Source organism: Hippichthys cyanospilos, chromosome 5 (assembly GCF_059441005.1).
Source record: "Hippichthys cyanospilos isolate Australia breed blue-spotted pipefish chromosome 5, RoL_Hcya_1.0, whole genome shotgun sequence".
Classification (NCBI taxonomy): domain Eukaryota; kingdom Metazoa; phylum Chordata; class Actinopteri; order Syngnathiformes; family Syngnathidae; genus Hippichthys; species Hippichthys cyanospilos.
In genome coordinates this window covers 24579194-24595660 of record NC_142373.1, presented here as the reverse complement: position 1 = coordinate 24595660, position 16467 = coordinate 24579194, and the positions used below count along the sequence as shown (strand labels likewise).

Genomic DNA, 16467 nt, shown 5'->3' with positions numbered 1-16467 from the left:
AGCAAACACAAGCATGCAAGTACTGTATAGAAAGTACATATCAGCCCTTCATGGTCTTATGCTCCAGAGCGGCTACACGCTAGTATCTTTCTGGTTGAATAGCTACTGTACATTTCTTATAAACCAGAAATGTGGACTTATGCCTTAAATCTTACAAAGAATCTGGACACAGAAATGTACAAGCAATTTACAAGCAAATACTGTACATGCAATTTGTCATCAAATCTTACACATGTGCATATATCGTAGATATACAGTTAATAGTCTGAAAACATCATACAACAAAACATTTTGATTCTTTTAATGCTGGATTTTTTTTTCTCATTCATACGAATAAGCGTATTAATGCTTCCATGTACACATAACTTTGGCTGACAATTGGTTGTGATTTTGCCCTTTCAGGGACGTAATATTTCTGCTCTACAGGACAATTAGACGAAGCACTTTGCAACATGAATGGAGTAAAAAAAATATTTTGAGTTTCATTGTGATATTTTCAAAGTATGATTAGGCTATTTCTATGCATATAGTAATTCCTCGTTGAGGCCTCCCACACACAGTAAGTGAATTCTGTGAAGTAGGATTTGTCCCTTTACGGATATTGTGCATTGTGTTTAGTAAAACCTTGCCGATCTCTGTTTCCCATGCCCGGTGATTTCATAACCATAGTACAGAGGCTGAACAACCACGTGCCTCTTTTTTGGCACAAACTTTATTTTCTTTTACATCAAACAACACACAATGTGCCAAAGCGGGGCGAGCCGTCTCCAACTCTCCCTGCCGCCATGAGCACCACCCTCTCACCACCATACTGAACCACAACGCCCGTTCCCCGCAATGGTAGGTTTTTGGAAGCGCCAGGCTTGGCCCGTGCTGTCCATTCCTGTCTATCCCCTGACCATAGTTGGGGCCGGAGTTGCCCTCAGGGTATAGAGGCTGTCACATGTCCAACAAACTTGAGACCGTAGCCAAAAAAAACAGAACAACAGAGATGCAGAGTTCACAAGCCAACAGTCGTTTTAGTTAAGTTAGCTTGGTGAACACGCGCTCAACACTTCTCTTTCGTTTTCAATGGACTCTAGTACATGTACTGTGTGTTCTGAGTTCTTTCACCTGACTCTTGTTGGCAGCCACCTTGGCAAAGAGCGCTTGGGAAACCTTGGCTCGCTTCATCTCCTGCTGGATTTCATCATAGATACCCGATGTGATGTTGACCAACGATTCCAGCTTGATGGGTAGGTCTGACACAGGACCTGTTGGCTTTGGCTGGACAGAGATATGTGACAGTAACACCTTGAGTGTGTATTTAAGGACATTTGAATTGAGCAGCATAGCCTAATAACACAAGTGCTGTATTTCACTTGAAATGTAGATCCCATTTTTTTTCTTATAGTATTTAACTGTACTTGTCAAGATTGACCAATAGGGTAGACTAGCTCTTGTTTCAACTTCGACAAATGTATGACTTGTGTCAGATTCATTCATTTAATTGTTTTGCTGTGCAACATTTATGTGCGAAATACATTCGGGCCATTCCACCAAATCAGTACATTAATGTAGTTATGAATATTAAAATGAACTATATACAGTAATACTTTTTTTCTCCATGAAGCAAAGTGTCCGGCCCATTGATCTTGATGTAATAAACAACCAACAACTAACATCTAACTTCACCTGGAAGTAGAGTTAGCTGTAAGGGTTAGGGTGGGTTAGAGCCTCATCAGGACAAAAAAAAAAAATGGGTTGAAAACTCAGCACACTCCTGTTACTGAAATTAAAATCTGCATTTCTTGTTGTATGAGGAAAAAAAACAAACTTTTTTTTAGATAGTCTTGGATGAAAATGCAAATATTTTAAGTTTTTTTTTAAAGTATTTTAAGTATTATTTTGGTGGACAGTACTTTCACTTGAATCTAAATCTTGTGCAGTATAATCAGATAATTGTAGATATGGGGACTTCCTCCCATCATGTTTGCCTTCTGTGTTGAGATTTCATTTTTAAATAAAATGTGATTTGCATCGAAATGCACCAACAATTTACATATTAAACTCATTTATTTAGCTCCTGTGTTATGCCCCTGCTGTTTGTGTGCCGAGCTCTGTTTGGAAGTCATCTCCAAAGACGTGCACAGACGGGGCTAGCTTACATTCCAGATACTGAGATAATTTGGCTTAGACATAATAAATAATAGCCCACACGGCATCAGAGTTAAAAGGTCTTATCTCTGAAAATGCTCTATTACATCCTTTATGTTTACAGTAGACTCCAATGATATCTTTGAAGTGCTTGTTCCATTATACGTTGGAATTTGTTTATAACAGCAGTAGACATTATTCACATTATGTACATGATATGCAAGATTACAGACAACTCACAGAGTTGATCTTATTTTTGTTCTTCCAAATGGAGGCCCAGGTATCAGGCGTTATCTGCTCATCCAAGCTCCTCTCCCACACTTTCTAAGCACACAAACATAACACACAGCATGTAAAAAAAAAAATCAAACGTGCCATTATCCTTATTTAACTTCTGAGCCAATGCATTCTGTACCTGTGAGAGGCGTGGAGCACTGGGGTTGGACGAGTTGGAGGCAGGGAGGCCCACCGTGGGGTTCATGGTACGTTCCCGCTCCTCTTGGTAGATGCGGTCGCGCTCGCCCTCGGGTAGGTTGAGGAAGTTCTGCATGGCCTTTAGGTTGACGAGCAGCGACTGCGAGGCTGTGCGAGGGTCCTCCTCCTTCCTCAGGATCTCCGACAGCAGACCCTAAGTTGACAACAGCGATTTGTTACTGTGGCGTTTGGTCACTGTATATGATTGGTTTTGGCAGCTTGAATTTCCTACTCAGTGAAGGTGTTGATAGTAATCTGTCCCCATGTGTATTTAGGGAATAAAAATATAAATTCCTCATTAAAGATATACTTCACTCAAGTGAAGTACAGACTTCTGAAAACTCTACAAAAGTACAAAAACAGCATCAATACAGTACTATGAAGATTGAGGGAAATATTGGCCATGCTAACCATAAACCATGCTAACCACATGTCTGACAAAAATTCGTATTCAGAATAATTCATATTTTTAAACCCATATGACCAATGCAAGGCACATTGTTTATTTTGCCATCTCTGTTTATCGCATAAGCATTGTTCAGATGGATTCAGTCAATGATGAATTCTTTGAATGTTCAAAATTCCCTTGCGACAAGAGCAGTTCAGGCAAACATCTGGCGACTGTCTTGCAAACATTTAGCAAATGTTTGCGACTTCGGAGGAACCCTGATGAGATCAAAAGAGACACCACATTTGTCGACACAAACCAATGTTCACCCTTCGGTGGGATACCACCTTTAGTGACGGCTGTAGTCATTAATTCCCACCAATGCTATACTGTACCTACCTGTAATTGACTAGCAACCACTTTATGGGTGGATTTGTTGGACTGTCTCCTTTGCTTACTCTGGTCCATGTTTAGTGTTATACACAACATGTCATCTTATAGTACTCTACATATTTCGCTTAGGGCGCTTAGAGTGAGGAGGGAGGGGCACATGGGGGCAGTTGAGAAGTGACATCATCACTCTAACACTTGCATGTAATTTTTGGTCAGTTTTCTGCCTCAACGTATTAGATCTTTTTTTTTTTTTTTTTTTACCTTAAAAATGGTTTAAAAAAAAAAAAGAAACAACAATATCAACTTCATCGTGTTGCTGTTGTAATGAACGTGTGGGAGTACAGAACTGTCTTGTGAGCGTGCGGATGTGCCGCCAATAATTGTTGGGTGAGGCTCCACGATAGTCTGATGTGTGCTGCACATGTAAAATGAAATAAAAGTTGATCAATTGATGTGTCTTGATGATTGTGTACAGGCGCTACTGAATGATAACGCACCCTCTGGTCAAATGATTTAATAACGCAAGCGCCCTAGCTTAGTTTTCATATGTTGGCCACATGATGAGTCTTCCGCCCGATCGCAGAAAGAAAATGAGTTTAAACTTTATTACTCGCCATTCATTCACTGAGGTGCTGCCTGTCTTAAGGCATGCTACTGTATTTATTTAATCAGAAAATGTTATGTCAAACAAGTTGGGATATTGTTTTACTTTACACTTCAACATGTGTAGTGTTTTCGACTACCGCTCAGTTTTATTTTTGTCATAGGCAATGTACAATATAGTTCTTTATCAATGTAAATAATTTAAGTGTTTAAGAAGTGCAGAACACTTACATATCAAATATATTGAGTTTCATAAAACATGAAATGGCTGACAGCCACTTTTGTTTCATTTCTTACCTTTTTACAGTGTAGCATACATGCATGTAGCATGTTAACATCACACCTGAGTGGCCGTTATGTTGTCATGGTGAATGCTTTTGACTACATATCAAAGTAAGAAGTTTAAAATTGCAATTGTAGAAAGTGTCATTCAGCTTCACTTTTGCTTCACTTGCCTTTTTCTTCATATCCTATCACGTATAAATAACATCTGAGATTGTTTATTGCAACGAAGACACATCTTGGTCGAACATTCCCGAATGAACAGTCAAATTATTCAGATTCTTTTCTAGAGGTGCCATTTTTGTCGAGACCACAGAAGCTTGGTATTTAAAATAATTGTGTTCAAAAGCAATGTCTGAAATTCCATGTTTAATCCTCATTTAAGTTTTATGCATCTTTACTTTTGTCAGAATCAAGTTATGTTTGTGACCGTACCACAGGGACGCCAACAGTTTTATCTGTATGTAGCATATATTACTTGTTTATAAGTGAAAATTAGTTTAAAAACATTTCCACTTCCATAGATTAGGTTACAGGCCCTGGGATTTTTTCGACCCATCGCTATTTAATAATAACTATATAAACGTGCCAGAGAAGTGAAAATGATCACCAAATGCCTACGATACATAGTAATCAGTGTAATCCAGAGTGGCATGCATATATAGCACATATCATGACTATATTTCAGCAGTACTAGATGGTTCATTGAAGAAAAATTTCACAACACAAGCTACCTTGCTGACAGTCATCCCTGCACTGGCTTGTTGTGTATGGAAAAAGTTGCTAAATGCCTCCGGAATCTGTAAATAGGTGTGTTATGAACCACTGGGATGTCATTTCATCTTATTGCTACCATTCCTATACCCACTGTGATTTTTTTGAAAAGCCGTGGAACCCATTGTTCCAACGGGAGTTAGTGTTAAAAGTATGTTTTCGTACCTTTTCTTGCATAATTTATAACCGCCATCATTGCATTGATCTAGTGGGGCATGGTCTAAAGTGTTTAGCCTTGGATGCATCAGGTGCTCGTGCCACTGCGATGGAAAAAAGAGGCCTAATGAGCCGGCAAGCTTCCCCGCCATGCTTCCGCTATTACGGCTGAAAATACTTCCAATGTGGGTGTCCGCAAATGCACCCTTGCGTGAAAATTTTTGCGTTCATGACTGCAGTGGGTCCTGATCAAGTACAGCATTTATCCTTTCTCACAAATTGACATGACTGTGATCCTTGGTCTGATCAGAATTGATGAGAAGATACACTTTGCCAACCTCCTAACATGCCGTGCCGCTTCCTGTTTCTTTACCTGTGTGCGGTTGAAAGCCACTCGCGCAAACACAGCTTGGGAGACGCTGGCTCTTTTCAGCTCATCTCGGACCTGCTGGTAGATTTCCGAGGAAACCTCAGAGGCTGAGGGGTTGCTTCCCGGATGCTCGCTGCCAACTTTGGAGGAGCCCCGTGGGATGGGCGGATGGTTGAGGAACTGTTGGTTGATGGCCTGCGGGTGCTGGTGGGCCAGCAGCCGACTGACGGCTATCTGCTGGTTGATCAGGTGGGCCATGGCGAGCTGCTGGCGCACCAACTGTGGGGAGAGTTGAGGCGAGAGCAGCCCACCTGGGCCCAGCAGGGGCTGGAGGGCACCGGGCGGATGGGGTGGCGGCGGTGCGGGCACCTGACCCGTGTGGAGAGGGGGGCTGTGATGGAGGGGGCCGTGGGGCGATTGCTGTTGCTGGGGGTGAGGAGGCTGCTGGGGAGGTTGCGACGGTGCCTGCGGATCTCCGGATCCCGCCTTGAGGTGGGGTCCACCGCTGCCCAGGTGACCGAGCTGTGCTAGACCGGTCAAGTGCGGAGGTGGTCTTTGGCCCAGCATGCAGAAGTCAGCCATGTTGTCTCGCTCGACTGTTGAGCAGACCAAAGTGTGAGCTGTTTGCCCAAATGTTTCCTTTGCTGTCAAAAGGAGAAGATTGCTTACTTTTGATGTCAGCGGGATCTCGCCCTGACCACATCTTCTCCAAATAATCCACTGCTCAAACACAAACACAGAGAAAAAATAAAGCCTCATTTCATTTCATTTCATTGATGTATGACATATAAATACTAGAGCAACACAATGTCTCCTGTTAAAGAAGTATCCCATATATCCCGAAAAATATCCCAAACCCTGCTCTGTCTCTCTTTTATTTTGTATGCATTTTGTTTACAGTTTCTGTGAGTTTAAGCTATGCGAAATCACAATCCATTTTTAAACTTTAACACATCAACGATAGAAGAGTGGAGCAAGGCATTGCTGTGACCTAAGTTTGTATTTGCCCAACATTTGATATCTGATACCAAATCCAAAGCCAACTAATGCGCAGCAAATCTTCAAAGATGCTTGTGCAATTTTGCATTCATCCAGGTCATTTCTTTGTCAGAGCATTAAATCGATTGCAGTTTGACTGCAATGTTTATCCGAGAAGTTCTTTCACTTATCATAAGATGAAAATCTTACATTTTTAACTTCCATGCAGCATTAATAAAAAAGCTGAACCGTACTATTAACTAAAGTTAATAAAAGACATTTACCACAAATTTTACGATAGTTCTTTCATACAAAGTACATTACTTTTACTGTAGCTCTACTACTTTGTCAAATATTATACATTTTTACAGACCATAAATATTGTTCATACTCTACAATAGGGGTCCCTTAGTTATTTCAGCTGCACAGTATGTGATCAGTTCTTTTTCAGGACTTTTTTTTCAGGACTGTTCTTTTTCTAATACTGTAATAAGTTATTTGTTCGATTTGGAGTAAGCATTTCACTGTGTGGTTTTTTGCTATACATGTGACAATAAATCGCTTTGAATCTTTGAATCAGTTTGTCAGATTTTACTTCACCTTACCTTGATAAACAATATGCCTCACCTATTATTAAAAACTGCTAAATGGAATTCATGTCTGCTTATCAAGGCTGTATTAGGTGTTTATTACATGAATTGTGCGGTAATTTATTTGTGAACTCAGCCATATCATTGAGGCCTTTATTGTAAAGTGATTGTTTTGTGATGTTTGACGATATCAATATACAATGCTGTACTTGTACAGTACTGTCATGTGCACACTTAAATGCATGACTTTTTTCAGCTCCAAAGGAAAATTGACTATTTAAAAGACATTTGGCACTTTTTTTTGAACGCTTATATTGGATTCATGAGATTTTTTTTTCAAAAGGAAAACAAAATTTAATTGACCAAAATCAAAAGGTCAAAACTTATTGTGTTAGAGTTGTGAAGTTCAGAACTGAATTTATTGCCAGTCAAAACCACATTGCGGCTGTCAAGAGGACCTTTGATTTTCTTGTACTTCTTGTACCAGCGACCAAACTCTTGGCATTTAGCGGTGGAGACGTTGGCATAGTAGGAGCTGTTCACGATGGACGAGATCATACTCTGAAAGACAGAAAAGACATGGACAAAGATAATTAATAGCCGGAGTGATACCAAATGTTTACAGTCACGCCAAACAAAAACAAAAAAAAAAAAAGCCATGTGACACACACACACACACACACACACACACACACACACACACACAATTGAAGCAGGCAGTCAGTAATCATGACTGGAAGCCACTCGTGGAAACTTGAGCTTGCAGTGAGCAGTGAGAGAATCTCCAACAACACATACACACACACACACACACACACACACACACACACACACACACACACACATATGCTTGCAATTGATCCGCTTGCTGCCTTCAACGCCCCCACCAGAGCTCCATTTAAGCCTGTAAATCTCCCGCAGCAGCCATTATGATGCGGCGAGAGCGCTAAACATGCAGCTGGGGAGTTAAAACACGCCAGAATTTGATTAAAATGTAGCAATAGTTATTAATCATTTTTATTTTCCAGCTTTCCAATTGTGTGTGGCGTTAAATACAGACAACTTGTCACGACTGACGGGAGCTGATATTTTGCTTGATTCTTTTCTAACCTGGGAGAGAGGACACTCTTTGGCCAGAGTGCTTTGGTTCATTTCCTTGAGGAGCTCTTTGAGAGCGTTCCGGACGGTCGCATGGTTCCATTGCTCACAGGGAAGGTCCTCAAGCTTGGAAAAACTACAACAGAAAAGGACAGTCAGAGGCGGCAAAAGTACTCACACTCTGTTCTTTGAGCCGAAGTCACTTCTTCACAATAATATATTGTATGCAGACCCACTAGTTACAACTAGTAACTAGGTTACGACTGCATTTGTGGAATATTAATTAAACACCAAATTCCACAATTTTTTATACATTTCAGGTGGTGGTCATTTTGCCACTTTCAGTTGATTAAAAATTATATCACAGTTGATCAGGGCTCTGTGGTGATAACTGTTGTAATTTACCACTCTGTGGTAAAAGGTAATTGGTGATTTTCTGAGCCCCAGGCAACGCCAATGTCATTTTAGTCAATTTTACCCTAATTCCCCAAATATAAGGCACACTTTTTTTTCCCATTTTTTTCCAACAAAATGAATGCCAAAATTATGGGTGCGTCCTATAAGTGGTAACTTTAAAATTTGATTTTTTTTCAACACAAACTTTTGACCCTTAGATGTGCATTTTTATATCGGCCGTATTTACAATAATTACCATAATGGGACAAGATAGAGGGTGCCTTTTGCAGCTAACAGCAGCTCGTGTTGGTCTGACATTATTTTCAAAAATATAAGCGAGCAGGCTGAACCGCCGTCAGAGTCCATCCTTGTTCACACACAGGAATATTACTAAAACAGAAAGGATCGTGTCAAAGTTATGATGTCTCCATCTGATCCAATTAAGAGTGCACGGGTTGGAGAACACTCAAATATATTCCATTTGACTCGTTTATTCATTGCAGTCTTTTGGCATACATAAACAATCATAAACTTAGTGAAATACGGATGCTGTTGGGTATTTATGGTAAAGTGAACTTGAACCATGTCACCAAGAAAAGGACAAACACCGCCTTCAAGTGCATTCAACATTACACTGATGAGGCATTCACTGACCACTCACAATGTGGGAAATTTGAAACATGCTTAACATGCAACAAATATTTAACTTACATATATGAACACAAGAAAATATGAGGAGTTGAGAAAAGCTGAGATGTGTTCTGTTTTTCTCTAGTTTTGACAGTGTGGATGCGTCTTATACACGCTAACAGAGAAACTACCAGGATTTATTGCCAAAGTGTGTGTCTTATACGCAGGTGAGTCTTATATTTGGGGAATTACGTTAATCGGTAGTACAGTTTTCACATGAAGCGCATCAAAGGTGATTCTGTCAATACTAGGGCTGCAGCCATTGAGTATTTTTTTGGCCTTTGGATATCCTTCATAAAATTCAAATGAAATGAATCTGTTTTTCTTTAATTATTATTTTCGTTTTGTTTTTGTTTTTTTTTGCTTTGTGAAAAACAATTATAAACACAGAAGACCAGAGAACACTTTCTTCCTAATTATTCTGTGGATCAACTTTTATAAATATTTCTTGACCCAGACTTTTTTAAATTTAAATGTAAACTGTGCTGAGCATCACACTGGTTTCCTCTCTAGAAACATTAGATTTTATACAAGCTTCTCCCCATAAAATTTGGTCTCAGAGACCCAGGACCAGACTCTGCCCTCACTACGGATACAAGCATCAACATGTCAACAAATCCTGGCTGGTATGTGCCAAGACAATACCAACAAAAACACCTCTCATCTGTAATTTATCTGATTTTATCCATCCATCGGGGCCCTGGCTCCGCATTTTTTTTTCTGGGAGTCAGATGATAGATAACCCTTGAAAGTTACAATTGAGCTTTGGTAATCAATTCTTGATGCGCAATCAGTTGCACGAACGTCCCCGCACGGGCTACAGAGTTGGCGTGTGACCATGAAAGTTGAAAGTTTAAATTAAAAGAAAAAGTCTGACCTTTGTAACTGGATACGAAGAGTGACCATGTGGTAGACCTCCATGAGCATGTCGGCCACAGTGGCCTCAGGAGCGTCCGTCAGGAAGTGAATGGGCAGAGGGTTCCACCTCCCCACCTTGATAATTCCTGGGTAAACCAAACCAGAGAGGAAGCTAAACTGTGATTTTGTTCTTAGCACAAACCAAAGAGCTTTAATAAGAATACCAGGTTAGTTTACCCAGATCCAAATTCCTTTAGCTCTTTATTTAAATGCATTTTTGTTTTTTGTATACTGAACAACATTCATGGTATATTACAATAAACAGCATATCTCAAATGTCTTGACCTCTTTATTTGATTGAGATTCGGGAATTTAAAGGTGTTTCCAAACTGGTGCTCAAAGTGGAGTTTAAACCAAAATAAAAAATACTATCAACAGAAAATGTAATACTTACAAAAAGAAGGCAGGATGAAGCAACCACAATATGTAATTTTCTGCAGGAAATTTGCAGTTTTGATACGTCAGTCGGTGCTGCTTATTTGGTTAGCAACCGAGTTCTAATGACCCAAGTATTGTTACGAAATCCCTGTGTATGTTCTGACTGAGACCCCATCAAATCTTCTTGTATTCCGTTACAAGAAGGCTTCATCCTGCATATGATATTACATTTTCAATTTTCATCATTCATCATTTTTCAATTGATAAAATACCGTAATTCCCCAAATATCAGACACGGGTGTATATAAGACGCACCCTCAATTTTGGAGGCAAGTTCTAGTATTTTCTCTGTTACCATGTACTGTATAAGACGCACCAGCACTTTGGCAACAATGTACAAACTACAGCAAAATAGAATCTCATCTTGTAAACTCTTCACTCATAATTGAATCCGCTAGAGACATCGTAACTTTTTCTTCTCGTTTTTAGTAATATTTCTTTTTGTGAACAAGGAGGGACTCAGATGTTGGTTCTATCGACTTCTTTTATTGAAAATAAGGCAGCTAAAACAAGCTGCTGTTAGCTGTAACAGGCATGTGATGCTAACAGCTAACGGACCTCCCCCTCCTCTAGCTCGTTCCATTATGGTAAATATTGTAAGCAGGAATACAGCCAGTATAAAAATTCACGTCAGTGCGTTTCATCCTCAAATGATGTTGGATGAAAAACATAACAATTTTTAATTTACCTTTTATAGGACACACCCATACTTTTGGCCTTAATTTTCGGGGAAAAAAGTCTGTCTTGTATTTGGGGAATTACGGTAACATAGTCAAATAATTTTATCGATGACATTTTTTGTCATTTCAAACACATAATTGACATTTGGTTGTTCAACACGAATGATGAAGTCAATTCAACATTAATTTAATTTTTATAGACGTATCTTCATCAATTAGACTGCGGTGAGGTTTGAGTTGTGAAGGAATGAGTTGTTTCTTGTCTCTGGTGTGCCAATATGGGCCTCTTGATTCAAACAACATGTTGAACATCTGAATTAGGATTATAAAAATCATGCGCGTACATGAGAGAGTTCATACAAATGCATGTACGTATAGACACACATACACAAACGCAGAAACGATGTCACTCTTGCACGCTGGCTGGAGCTGTAAAAACTAAACAAAGCTAATCACATTACTGTCCTTTAAATGAGATCCAGACCAGTCTGAAAAAAAATCTTTCTTTTCCCAAACCCCCATCTTTCTTCTCTTTTTTTTGGATTTGCTCCTTCCCATTAATCCATCGGCAACCCTCTTGCTGGGTTATGGTCACAACATTTGGTATGTTTGCACAATCTAATGATATTCAACTAATCGACCCTTAGGATAAGTGCTAGAGAAGATGTAAAAAGGACATGGCCTCCAGAGGTGCCACCAGAAATTTGGGGCTCTGTAGAAAAGAAGAAAAAAACTTTCACTTAGGGCCCTTCAATGTCAATTGGAATGACTGTTTTCTGAAACCCATTTCAAACTGCCCCCCTCACTTAAAGACGCCCCCGGACAAGACCACCCTGACATTTGGTTGGAAGACTTAACTTGACTGATTATAAAGCCGAACTAGACATTGCTGATTTCGTTTTCTTTATTTACTATGAATTCATTAACCATTAGCCAAAACGTTTCACTTTCAAAAATGTATTTTGAAAACATTATGCTCTAACATTTATTTTTCATAACAAAAAAAGAAGCAATTTGGACATGAGTTTTGTTGGACTGTCTCAAAATGAACTTCTTAATTAAATGTGACTGCAAAATGATTTCATGAATAAATGATCTGCAGACAACCAGATGTGTTTTATCTATTGAAAAGAATGTCATAATTATAGCAGTTTTTCACTGAATAATTTTAGTATTGTCATTGTCTCATGAAAAATATTTCATTCCAAATATTAACTGTATAATAAGTATTTCTTTTATTTTATTTTGTATTTATTTAATTTTATATTTATAATAATCTATGATTTATTTATTATTATGATTTGTTATGTAAAATAGGTATTCAGCAAGCATAACATTACTTACAGTTATTTTTTAATTAACCACAATAATACTTATACTGTATTATTTGTCAGACATGACACATGTATAAGCAACAATAAAGAATAAACAATATAAACAGTGACTCAAACAGAAAATAAGGAATTTGCTTCTCATTGGGGAAACAACAAATTTGACCAACCAATGATGCAAAATGTAGTATACCTACATAGGTTACAACATGCCTGCGGGAAGTAGATTGGAAATAAATGGTGATTTTTAAACACAAACAAAAAACATGAGCACATCTCCAAATCCATCTCTCTGTATCTCTTTGTGCGGTTGTTATCAAGTGTGCTCAGCTTGCCCGATAATCAGACGTCGGAATCAAACGTGTGAAGAAGCGGACAAACACAAAAACTCACCGTGGACGTGTCCATGCAGCAACTGGCATGCAACCACACATGGACACACACATAGACATGCATGTTGGCAGTGTGAATGCAAGTCTGTGAAATATTGATTTATCTCTTCTGGTCAGCAATGAGAACATTTGCTTGCATGTCCATATTTGAAAGTTAAAATTCCCATTTCCCACATTTAGCATTCCAAGTGCCATCTGTGCTCCAACGTGGATGTCCACGTGCACACTCCCAGTCCTGGTCTGCCAGTGTCTCAGTTTACTATTAAAGATGCCTTTAGGCTGTAAACTTTTGAGTTCATCATTTTTTGGTGCGCGCAACTGGGTGAATCCAGTAATGTGACATTCCCTTGTTTAAAATGGTACTCTGTCAGTTTCCACTAAATCACCAGTAACGTTTGGTCCAGAGTTACTGTTACAACATAGTATCTTTTAAACACATTAACAGAATATGATTCCTACTCTTTTAACATAGTGCGTGATAAAATCATACCGTATCAGTTAGGGATGGGCGAATGGATATCGGGCCAATATCTGGTCTTATTTTAATAGCGTTGAAACCCTCTTGGAGAGGTTTTACAATCCCAAACTAGAAATGACAAATTAGATGAATAGAACATTTAAAGTGACAGTGTGTTGAATCTAGTGCCACTTAATGGTCAACTAAGAGAATGCAGCAATTTTGAAGCACGCACACTATAGCGTCTCAGAGAGACACTTTGCAAACCTGTTACCGCTACGCAACATTCTCATCCTTTGGGTATGCATAGCACAAAGATGGTGGTGAAATATGTCAGCTTCCTGTTAGGCAGATGCAACCTCTGTCACATAATTACAGATCACTAGACTTATGGTTATATGTATATAAAAAAGTGGAACATCTGTTTTGTATATTAGTGAACTTTATTGTGTTTTTTTAAAATGATAAGATGGGTCTTTATCTTAAATGTTCTGTAAGTTTTTTTTTTTTTTGGGGGGGGGGTTGTTTATCAAAATTATTAATGGTAAAGGTACCTCTTATTGCTATGTCACATGTAATGTAACTGAGTGATTTCACAAATGTTTGATACACTTGGTTCAAATATAAATGAGTAATAAGTAGTTAAAGAGTAAAGCGTGTTGAAATTTTCTCTGAGAAAACAGTAGCCAAAAGAGTAAACAGTGTAACTCAAAAAAAAAAAAAAAAAAGTCAAATGTCCAGTCTTGGTGCCGCATGGACCCGTCAGACGTGGCACTGCAACAATGCTGACCACTGTTCACTGTTCACCGACGTCAAGCCCTAAAGTACACGTCTGCGCCCATCCGTGCTATAAAAGCCTTCAGCCCCTTATAATTGAAATAAACAATATCTCCCACTTAATTGCCGGCCTGAGCTAATTAAAGAATGGCCGTGGTCCTCGGCCTGGCCTTTAAATACACCAGTGGGACGCAAGAATGCAGGACACAATTCAAACAGGCAAAAAATAGCCGGGACTCTGTGTAATTTTGGTCGTGGACCGCAGAGGGAAAAATGTATAATTTAAGCCAGAAATTATTCAGTTAACATAAATGGTTGTTTTAAAAAACAAAAAGTATTCATTAGAGAGAAGCCGGAGAGAGGCGCGTCTATTTTGTCTGCGAAGCTGCATGACTACACACTCACACATTCACAGTGTGTGCGTATGTGTTTTTGAAGGCATCTTTGCCTAGGTTAAATCAAAACGAAGCGTGTGTGTGTGTTTGTGTGTGTGTGCTGGAAGAGACTAGTGCTGCGCTTATTGTTTTTGTATTTTGCCGGAGTGTGATGCCCGCAAGCATTAAGCCGAAGTCAAACAATGCACATCATATCCAGGAGATTTAATTTGGATTCAATACAACTACAAAAAATTCAAATGTCGGGATTCATTGGAGAAAAGAATGTCAATTAATAAATTCTTTCATCACTGTGATAATAGTCATACTTTGTAATTGATAAATAAGTAAGTAATTGGTCTTTTGACTTTGACCGCTTTCCTCCCATCCATGGCCTAGCATTCAATTTACTACATGTTGTTTACTGTATTTGTTGTTTGTTGTTTACTGTATTATAGTAAAACAGGCAAACATTGTGAGAAAGAGAGACAATCCTTCAAAATGAACAGGATATTAAGTAATGCAAAGGGCCTTGGGACGCATTTATTTTGAAAATCCTCCCAGAAGCAAGGTCGCGGCAACGGTCTGCTACGTGATGATCTTTATCTCCGAGTGAGCTGCATTTGATGAAAACAACACTGTGTTTTTTTTTTGTTTGTTTTGTTTTGTTTTTTTTGGTCTGAGTTTTTTTTCCATGTAGTGTGATGTCATGTGGGCAAACAACAAAAGCTAGTCGGTCCACTGGCTGACCGAGATTGACTCATTGAGCACCTCATTGTGCATGTTACTGGAGGGTGGTTCCAGGGTACTTACACAGGAATGATCATAGTCTGGTTTTAAATCCTGGATACCTGTGCTGGGACTCGGGTGATAGACACCCGAAACAGTTGGCTATTGAAACACGTGTACTTGACTACACAATATGTAATGTTATAAACTGTAACAAACCAATCAATTAGTCGTTTGGGAAAACAATAAAATTCAATATACCGTATTTTTATTATAAGGCACACTGGATTGTAAGGTGCACCTTCAATAAATGACCAATTTTATAATCCTTTTCATATGTAGGCACATGGCATTACAAGGCGCATAGAATAGAAGCTACAGTAGTGGATGTGGTTGTGTTATGCATCCAATAGATGGAGCTGCAATAAAGGGAATGTCAACAAAACAAAAAAGTCAAACTTTTCAATCAGAAATTAAAATAAAAAATGATCTGTGAAGTACTATCTGAAGATGGGGAAAACATACCTCTTGATTAATTTAAAAGACTGTATAGATCAAGGCCAAAATATATCAAGAGTTTAAAAGAATATAATGATGATTCAATTAAATATTAAACTTATTTTTTAATCAAATTGCAACCTAAAACCTTCAAATATATTGTTTTGTTAATTTAAAATCAGTTTCTGGACATATTTGACAAAATCAACCCTTGCTTTTGATAAAAAAAAAACACACATTTTTTACCCCTTGTTCCCATATAAATTCCTTCAAAATTGGAGCATATGTAGTGTATCAAAATTTCAAACCAGGTGTTATAAAATTGAAATTGAAATTTAAACTGAAATGCATAGGTAAAAATTGAAAAATTTACATGGTGATGTTTTTTTTGTCATTCAAAAAAAGAAACTCAAGGTTTTTTTCGCTGTATAAGGTGCACCGGATTATAAGGCGCATTATCAGCTTTTTAGAAAATTTATGTGTGCCTTATAGCGCAATAAATGCATTAACCAAAATCATCTTATCTCACTAGATTGGTAGTTTTT

General features: G+C 38.5%; 1 protein-coding gene across 2 annotated transcripts in view; it reads right to left on the bottom strand.

The window, feature by feature from the left end:
* Nucleotides 1–16467, bottom strand: part of LOC148424077 (DNA-binding protein SATB2-like) — a 46295-nt gene that overhangs the window by 11099 nt on the left and 18729 nt on the right. For both annotated transcript variants that reach the window (XM_088415880.1, XM_088415881.1), the window contains exons 4-11: nt 10206–10332; nt 8255–8378; nt 7603–7705; nt 6246–6296; nt 5580–6172; nt 2552–2764; nt 2377–2460; nt 1114–1266 (exon numbers count right to left, since the gene is read on the bottom strand). In XM_088415880.1, coding sequence (XP_088272006.1) covers nt 1114–1266; nt 2377–2460; nt 2552–2764; nt 5580–6172; nt 6246–6296; nt 7603–7705; nt 8255–8378; nt 10206–10332 — 1448 coding nt within the window. The remainder of the gene's footprint in view (nt 1–1113; nt 1267–2376; nt 2461–2551; nt 2765–5579; nt 6173–6245; nt 6297–7602; nt 7706–8254; nt 8379–10205; nt 10333–16467) is intronic.